This window comes from Trichosurus vulpecula, chromosome 6 (assembly GCF_011100635.1).
Source record: "Trichosurus vulpecula isolate mTriVul1 chromosome 6, mTriVul1.pri, whole genome shotgun sequence".
Classification (NCBI taxonomy): Eukaryota; Metazoa; Chordata; class Mammalia; order Diprotodontia; family Phalangeridae; genus Trichosurus; species Trichosurus vulpecula.
Window position 1 is genome coordinate 262,417,086 of NC_050578.1, and position 9,473 is coordinate 262,426,558.

The window sequence follows — 9,473 nt, forward strand, 5'->3', positions numbered from 1 at the left end:
CAAGTTAACATCAGAGTCAGTTCACTCCATTTAGCTGCTTATCTGTGGTCCACAGAGAATAATAAAGTAGAGAGTGGAATCTCTAGGGACTAGTTCACAGAGGACATCACAGATAAAAGATCCCTAGTATCATGCCCACATGCAGTTTTCAGAGGCAGGAGAGTGGCTTGTCTCCCTTCAGAAGGTAGGTTTACTTACAATGGAATTGTTTGAGTTTTCATGCAAAATGCTCTAGTTTTTCTTTTTTTTTAAAGGAAAAGTGAAATTAAAAGGAGAAATATCTCCCTCTTTCCTTTTGACAATTCTTTAGGATATTCTTTTGCATAAAAACTCTAGATACTCTGTAGCACAGACCTATTTACACAAAGGCAGAAAAATATTCTCAACATATCCCAGCCCTGGCAAGGTTTGTCTAGAATCAGGATCAACAGAAACAGTACATAATGGACAAAGATACTGGCTTTATGCCCTTGGGTAAGTCCATTTGCCTTTTGGTGCCTTAGTTTCCTCATCTGTAAATGGAAGTCATAGAAACAGAGGGCCATTAGGTTTTCTTTCTCCTTTAAATCCCACTATTCTCTACATTTTTGGGACCAGGGAAGTAATAAATGAAAAATATGCCTATATGACTGACCCCAGAATGACAGGAGAAATGTATTCCTTTCCTGATAAGCATTTGAATGGAGGGATGAGATAGACTAATGGGTAGAATAGATTGGTCAGGAGGACAGCTACATAAATTGCTTGTTGAATTTCTATAATTTTGCTGCCCCTCCCAAAGAGAACAGGTTTATTTTCATGACAGGACATCTGGAGACAATCCACTGGCCTGAAGGAATCCTATTAAAGTCCATAGCTACAATTAAAATGGAAGGCTGATGTATAGGTAGGGGGCAATGTGCTGGATAGAAAGATATCAGAGCAGAAGGGGACTTTGGGTGTTTGTACAAAAACGCTACCCTCTATCTAGAGTTAACTTCCTTTGGAAGTTACAAGTAGAAACATCTATGTGACAGTAAGCAACAATATGGAATAAAGTGAAGACTTACCCAAGTTTCAGAGGGCCTTATAGCAAGCAGTCTCTCCTCAGAGAGAGTCCTCCCCCTTCAGCTCCACCACAATTTCTTCATCTGCAACATGGAATAATCATTAGATGAGTCATAAAAATCATTTCAATTCACAGACTATGCCTCACTTTCTGAGTTGAATGCCAAGTTTTTAATGTTGAAACAGTTTGGTTTTGTTTTTGGGTTTCCAGTGCATAGTTTAATGAAAAACACATAGTACAGATCAAAAAATCTTAGTTGAATTGAACAATTTAACATTCTCTTTAAAGGGATTTGATCCTTCTGATTCAAAGGTGTTTTGTGTAATTTCTGACTCCTTGGTTATGCTTCTGTTATTAGATTGGCTGGGTCCCCAGCTGAACATTTAAGAAGAGGGGAAGCCTGTAACCCTGGTGTGACATTGAAAAAAAACAACAACAAAACCAAACAAACAAAAAAACAAAAAAACCCACTCCTGGGTTTGATCACCACAATGGGTCCCAGAAGACAACTACCCTCCCCTCATTTCATAGGTAAGTATGCTGAAGGCCAGAGAGCATCATTATCCCTGGACCATAGGGAGTACTTCATGTTTTTGATCATACATGTTTTAAAAAAGTCAGGAAATAAGCAAATTGCTTATCCAACCACCTCATTTTACAGTTAAGAAAACTTAGCTTCAAAGAAGTTAATACCTCATCGAAAGTTATACAGTTACATAGTTAGCAAGTGACAGGCTAGGATTCAGTCTTTCTTGTTAGTTAAATGATGCTCCCTAATTGAATAGAATTTAAATCGAAGATTCAAGACTTGAACCTTGTTCATCCCAACCCAAAACCAGTGAGTATTCTTCACTAGGTCACACAGCTAAAAATGACTAAGCAAAGATTCTGCCAATAAAAGAAATAAGTAGACTGGAAGTAGTTTGAAATCCAGTGTCTGAACAAAATTATCCGATACCAAAGCTTTTCTAAGTAGAAATTTTCTCCAAAACTTGGCTCTATTCCTCCTCCATGTGCCTAGAACAGGCATCCAATGTATAATATTGATGATACTATCTTAATAATATTCTCCCAGATTAATACTTTGGAAAGAACAGTAGCTCCCAAGTTGGAGGACTTTGGTTGCAACACAACATCTAATACTACCTGTGTGACAATGAGCAATGCTTCTAACATCATTGGCTGTCACTTTTCTCATAGGTAAAATGAGGTGATTCAAGTAGAGATTATCTGTGGTCCCTTATAGGTTATGATGTATGATTCTTCATTGTAAATAAATTTTATTTTGGTCAGGATACCTGGCTAGAGATTAACATTTAACTAAGGAAGTCAGTGAGAGTTCAGGAAATAGCCATGTTCTCCAGTCTGTACCCCCAGGAATCTCCCCCTGTCCATACTTGTCTGTATTAATAAAGAAAGTCATTCATTTTTCATTCAGTCATTTAATACATAACCATTATTCATTAAGCATCTCCTCTGTGTGAATCACTGATAATAGTGGTAGGAAAACCAAGAGGAAACAAAAATTTCCTATGGTGCTAAGAGCATTATGTTATCCTAGAAAGAGAATTAGATGATATTTCCTTGGTTACATATTCATTTTTACATCATGAAAACAAAAATTTGACAACTGGCTTTTGTTTTCATCTTTGAGGCATTTTCCTATAAGACAAGAAAGTAGTGATTTGAGTCCTAGATCTGTCATTTGCTATTTGCCTTGGATCTTCCACTGCCTGGCCTCAAGTTCCATCATTGTAAAATGTGAGGGTTAAACTGAAGTATCTCAAAGGTTCTTTTTGAGTCTCAATCCTAAACTCTATCAGAGTCAGCTGGCTCTAGGTGTGATGCGTTTCTGGTAGACATTTTTCCTCAAAAGAACCCTGCATACTGACTGTGGAAGTTGGTGTGCTTTCTGTTTCCTGTCCTTAGCACAGGACCAGACAGTGAGCTCATTTTTAGTAAGAAAAACAATGTATTTGGAGTTAAAGGAGCTCAGCTTCAATTTCAGTTCCCCTACTTTGTGTTATTCCAGGGCTTATTTCCTTATCTTAAATCAATTGAGTTGAAGCATACATTCTTTAAGAACTCTTTCAGCTTAGTACTCTTTTGTCTAATAAGGCTACTAACTTTCAAGGTACCAGAGGTACATTTACATAGCCTTAATAGGAGTCTCCCACCCTGTTATGGTAATTAAGGTGGGACTTCTTTACTGTTTTCTCTTTTGGACCATTGTTGTAATCAAGTGCATTTGATGAGTTTGTCCCTTGTTTCTTTGATTAAATCAGGAGTCTTTGATGACCTGCTTAATGTCAAGGGAAAGCCTAGTTTACATGGGTTTGAGTCCTATGGTTGTGATGCCCTTTGATCCTGAGACATGTATATAAGATCTGAGGATGGCGTTTTGACTTTGGGGCTCTCATTCACTGGAAGAGTATTGGTGTGGAAACTCTGGGTGGCGGTTGTTAAGAGCACCCCTGGCTTTGAACAAAACCCAGATGTTGGTGCTTCTATTTTTGGTAACTATGTATGTGATATCTTGATAAGATATGATAAGATGAGACAAAGCCTGTCTGTTGAATTGTGTTATTTGATCTGTTGATATTTTCTGTTTGTAATTTCTGTTTGTATTTGCTTTGAAGTTCAGGGTGCTAGCTTTTTCCCCTGAACTAAGTGAATGATATATGTATGTTTAATTAAACAGAGATTGTTAACCCCTAAAAATTGCTTTCCTTAGCAAAGCAGATCAAAGAACTTGTGCCACCTGTGCTCTTGTTGTTTGTCTTGTGTTGGTCTTTCAGCCCCACAATAGCTGCTAGCAGCATTGTTGATACACACCCCAATCTTAAGTCTAACAGAAATCTTCCTTCTTGAAACTTCTACCCATTGCCCCAATCCATTGACTAATCAGTAAGGTCCCTCCCACCTCTGAACTGTATGAAACCAAGTCCAGAGAACACTCATACAAGTCATGTAAAGAGTAAAAGAATTGATTCTATAGTAGAACAGTTTGGAACATCTTCACTATACTCATTGTGAGGAGGGGCCTTGTCACCTTGTCAATTCTGTCTTAGTCTGATTCTGATGCTTCTGTCCAGCAGTGTAACGAAACTTGTCTAACAACCTCTTCTATAGACAGATAGATATAGACAAAGATTATATATCTATCTATATTGGAAAGATTATTAGATAATTATATATATATGTATATATATATATATATGTATATAGCCAACACCCTTTTAAGTATAATCTATATTATTAACATTATCTCCACCACTTAAGTCTAGTCAATTAAAAAAAATAAAGCAAGATGTTTAACATTTAACAATTTCTGAGGTTAAATGCTCTGACCCCTGTACACTCCTGCTTTCACCCTAGACAATGAGAGAAATTTATATTATACTATCATATTAATAACTAATTAGTAATTTATGATCCATATTTTCCTCATGTTTTTGTTAACACTCAACTCTTGAAATGTCAGTTTCCAAATGGCATGACTGAGTGTGATATGATTACTCCTAGCCCCCAAAGCACCTGCTTGTTAACTAGATTGGCAGGACCCTACCTGATTAGGAAACCTAATTTCTGTTTAGGGTATAAATATAATCAAGACTGGGTCACTCCTCAAATTGTTCCCCTTCATTTGTGTTTAGGGCAGCTGACCTAATGAAGGAGCAACTAAATCAGAGAGGACCTGGTCAGGGTCCCCAGATTGCTAGATGCTGCTAAGTTTCATGATCATACCACATTGTCAGCAGGAGCCAAAGATTTTTAATCTGTCTTAATGTTAAATGTCCACAAGATAGAGGGGTCTAATAATGTTCTGTCAGGAAGAAGATGGAGCATTTAGGATAATTCAGCACCCTGCATCTTGATCTGTGGTTACCAAAGGAAACAACTGACAATCAATTTATTGTAATTGACTACCCTGGTTGATAAAATTGATTATTAATATCTGGAAACTCTCTAATGGTTGTATATGGGACAGAGCTGGTACTTTCATGCTGCTTTCCATCTCTGGTGGTGGGGCTGGTAATGGAAGAAGCAAAACGTAATTACAGCAAAGCTGGTGTGAGAGGCTGAATTTTAGGAGGTGAGTCTTGTGTTTTACAATTGATTCGTTCATGACTTTGGGTAAGCCATTTCCCCTCAATGAACATCACTTTCTTTTTTATATAATGAGAAGGATTGGTAGGCAGTAACCTGTTTTTGCAGTTTTATAATTTTTCAGTTATGACTTTCAATGGAATTATATCTTTGAGCCGCAGTTCTGAGTGTGTTATAATGGCACTATTCTCAGGTACACCTAGGAAGAGCTCAGTAATTTAATTGAACTATTTAACAAAAATCATTTAACATCCTAATTGTAATCCACACATGATCATTTCTAGATGATATAACAAAGGCCTGAAACATAACATTTAACAATGACTTAATATTAAATATAAAGGTGAAATACTATATTTGATAACCTTGGTGAGGTGGAACAGAATATAAAATAAAACAACCCTGAACAGAGGGGAGATTCTCATTTTCATGGAAAGAATGGGGGCACATGGACAAAAATGTAGTACAATTGTATGCTCAGTAAAGGTGTCACAGTAGATAATATGCTTGATCAGAAGTCAGGAAGAAATGAGTTCAAATCCAGGTTTTTGTAGTCACTAGTTGTATGACCCTAGACAAGTCACTTGACTTTTATTTATCTGTCACTTTCTCCATCTGTAAAGTTTGCATAATAATGACACCTATCACACAGTTTAGAGGGGATGATAAAATGAGATACTGATCCTGTGTTTACCAAAACTTCAAAGGTTATAAAAATGTTACTTTTTAATATTGTTATATTTAATATTGTTATTATTATAGCTACTACTAATCACTATCATTATTGATTTCAGAAAAGGTTTAATGGAAAGATCCAAAGAATGATGATCCCACACCAACTTGGGAAGAGTTATCTAGTGGAGTGCCTTAGGGATCTTTGCCTTACTCCATTTAATTGAAGTCTTCTCTAATTAATTTGGGAGAAAATAATATAAATGGTCTGCATATAAAAATGCATGAAAGTAAATTTGGAAGCATGTATACCCTACCCAATGAGAGTAAATATTAAAAAAGCTTTGGATGCACTGAAGTATTGTTAGGAATCTAATAAAAATAAATCCACATGCCTTTAAAATTGCCTACTAAACGAACAGTGTTGTGCTAAGCAAGGGAGGAGGGCCACAAAGATGGATGTGTAATAACAACAAAAGGAAGAAAAAATGTGCCTTTCTTCAGAGAACTTACATCTTGTTGGGGCAGAAAAAAATTACATATTTTTAAAGAATTCATAGCAAATAAAGTGAAGAAACTTTAGGCAAAAAGAATGACCATTTGAATCTATTAGAAAGGACATCACATAGGAGATGTCCTTGGATCTTTGTTTTGAAGAAAACAATTCTAAAAGGCGGAGGTGAGAATAAAGTGTGTAGTAATGATGCACAATATTAAATGTAACACCTTACCCTTAAATGAGGTAGGAGAAAAATTTAGTAAAAGTGCTACACCATCTCTCATCAGTTTCCTAATTTCATGTGAAGAGGAAAAATGCCTTCAGGCTAACTGGAGAAACATCATTTGACTTCATAGCACTCACTTACCTTCGGAAAAAATGAGAAATACCATTCTCAGCCCTGAGCTTTCTAACATTCTGGAATTATTTCATCCTGAAACCAGTCTTCTAGGCTGTTGGTAACCCACCTGAACTCACTTTTAGAGGATTAACAGACTCCCTCTTGGTTATTTATTCCCCATCACAGGGATTCTCCAGCCTTTGCTATTACCTCCCTTATTTCCATCCTCCTCCTCCCAGTTGCCCCAACATCCAACCTTAAAGGAACCCATTCCTTCCACCGTGCTCTCTGAAACATCTTTTTCATAGGTAGCATTTTTTTTTTTCATTTTAAATGTTTCCCTTAACCATTCCTTCACTTTGTAATTTCTTTTCCTTTGAGGTTTACTCAAAATATATCTACCATCCAATAAAAATGCTGGTAGTTGTCATCATTGATGTTTTTCTGTATAGAACCACAGTAAAAGCAAGAAAGAATGGTTAAAAATTGAAAAGATATAATATAAGGAGAAGGACAGGGTGGTGTGCTAACATTTAGAGCCACCCAAAAGTGGAATGGGCTGTCTTGGGAGGAAGTAGCTTCTCCCTCACTGGACATTATCAAGCAAAAGCTGGCTGACCACTTGTCAGATATGTCAAGGGGATAGTCTTGTTCAGGTTAAGATTGGATGCAATAGCCTTTGATTGCAACTTCCAATTAAATTCTCTGATCCTACCATGAGAATTCTATATTTCAGGGCCATCCGAAATGCAGCCCACAGGCTGCATGTGGCCTGCAGTGCAATTTATGCAGCCTGCCTACAAGCATAGAAATTTACGTAAATGCTTTAGTAGACAAAGCCTAGCTACAACAGAGCTCTCACTAAAATGGGAAATCAAAACATAATGTTTATTGTTACAATAAAAACCTAAGGTTGGAGAGCCCTGTTCTAGTTTGTATTAGGATACAAGCCATGATCAATTTCAATGGATCTTCCTGAGATCTTCAACCTATGTAAATAATCATTAGACTGCCAGTTCCATGAAAGCAGAGGAATTTTTTTTTTGTTTAATTTTGTTTTGTTTTTACTTTATACCATCAATGAGTATCTCAGTACTAGGCAAAGAATAGGCATTTAATTCTTTTTTGTTTAATTTTTTTCAGGACTGACTTTCTGTTTCTTTTCCCCAGCAGGAATCATGGTAACCAGTGAGGGAAACCAGAGTTCTGTTGCAACATTTGTCCTCTTGGGTTTCTCAGATTACCCAGACCTTCAAGTGCCACTCTTCCTGGTATTCCTAATTATGTATTCTATAACTGTGGTGGGAAATCTAGGAATGATTGGCATCATCCAAATCAACCCCAAACTTCACACCCCCATGTACTTTTTCCTCAGCCACTTGTCCTTTGTAGATTTTTGTTATTCCTCCATCATTACTCCCAAGATGTTGGTGGATTTACTCATAGAGGACAGAAGCATCTCCTTCTCTGGGTGTTTGGCACAATTTTTTTTCTTTGGTACCTTTGTGGTGACTGAGTCTTTTTTGCTATCGGTAATGGCTTATGATCGCTTTATGGCCATTTGCAATCCTTTGCTATATACAGTTGCCATGTCGCAGAAGCTTTGTGCCCTGTTAGTAGCTGGATCCTATACATGGGGTACAGTCTGTTCCCTCCTACTCACGTGTTCTGCTGTCCAGTTATCATTTTATGGATCTAACACAATTAATCACTTTTTCTGTGAATTCTCATTGCTGCTTAACCTCTCCTCTTCTGATACTCATTTCAACCAGTTGCTGCTTTTCATCTCTTCCACTTTTAATGGAGTGAGCACACTTTTGATTATCCTGGCCTCTTATGTATTCATTTTTGTAACTGTTCTGAAGATGAATTCATCCAGTGGGCAACGTAAAGCATTCTCCACATGTGCCTCTCACCTCATGGCTATTACCATCTTTCATGGGACCATCATCTTCCTCTATTGTGTTCCCAACTTCAAAAACACTCAGCTTACATTCAAAGTGGCCTCAGTGTTTTATACAGTGGTAATCCCCATGCTCAATCCTCTAATCTACAGCCTGAGGAACAAAGATGTAAAAGAAACAATCATCAAGTTAATGGGCATTAAATTTTTTCTTCATGGGAACATTTCCCACTAATTAGAAATTTCTAATGAGAAAGCCATAGACAACATTTCACAAGTGATAAGCTCTAATTGGATAAATGACCTGGATGAAAAAAGGTCACATAACAAACTACAGAAACATGGAAAAACAGCTTATTAGATTAATATAGAAGAAAATGTTCACGACCAAGCAATAGGTAAAGAGGATTAAGGGAGATAAATGGATAATTTCAACTAGATAAAAATTAAAGTATATTTATATAAAATGTTTAAAAAAGCTAAGGTTTAAAGGGAAATAATTGATTAGGGAAATATTTCAACCAATGTTACTGATTATGGATTGACAGATAAGGATATAGATATATAGATGCATAGCTATATGTTTCCGATTTACAAAAATAAAAGCAATTCTCCCCATTGATAAATGAAAAATGATATGAGCAGACAATTATGTGTTAAAGATTACCAAAAAGGTAAATAGTGGAGGGGCTGTGGAAAAATAGACATAGTAATACACTGTTGATGGAACTATGAATTTGTACTTATGTTGAGGGAAGCATTTTGGAATTATTCCAACAAAGCTGAAAAAACAGGATTTTACCTTTAGTCCAGGTATTCTATTGCTAGGTATATATCTAAAAAGATCAATGAAATAGAAGTCTCTGAATCTAAGAATCACGACCACAGATGAGGAAGTGAG

The 9,473-nt window shown here is 36.6% G+C and overlaps 1 protein-coding gene across 1 annotated transcript; it reads left to right on the forward strand.

Annotated features, from left to right (window-relative positions):
* Nucleotides 1-7,847: 7,847 nt before the first annotated feature.
* Nucleotides 7,848-9,201, forward strand: LOC118853919 (olfactory receptor 5D18-like). Its single transcript, XM_036764163.1, has one exon. The coding sequence runs from the start codon at nucleotides 7,848-7,850 to the stop codon at nucleotides 8,805-8,807; it is 960 nt and encodes a 319-aa protein (XP_036620058.1). The 3' UTR covers nucleotides 8,808-9,201.
* Nucleotides 9,202-9,473: the final 272 nt, after the last annotated feature.

Bases quoted from the DNA above. Each gene is read 5' to 3' on its own strand.
- LOC118853919 (XM_036764163.1), top strand. From the start codon at position 7,848: ATGGTAACCAGTGAGGGAAACCAGAGTTCTGTTGCAACATTTGTCCTC.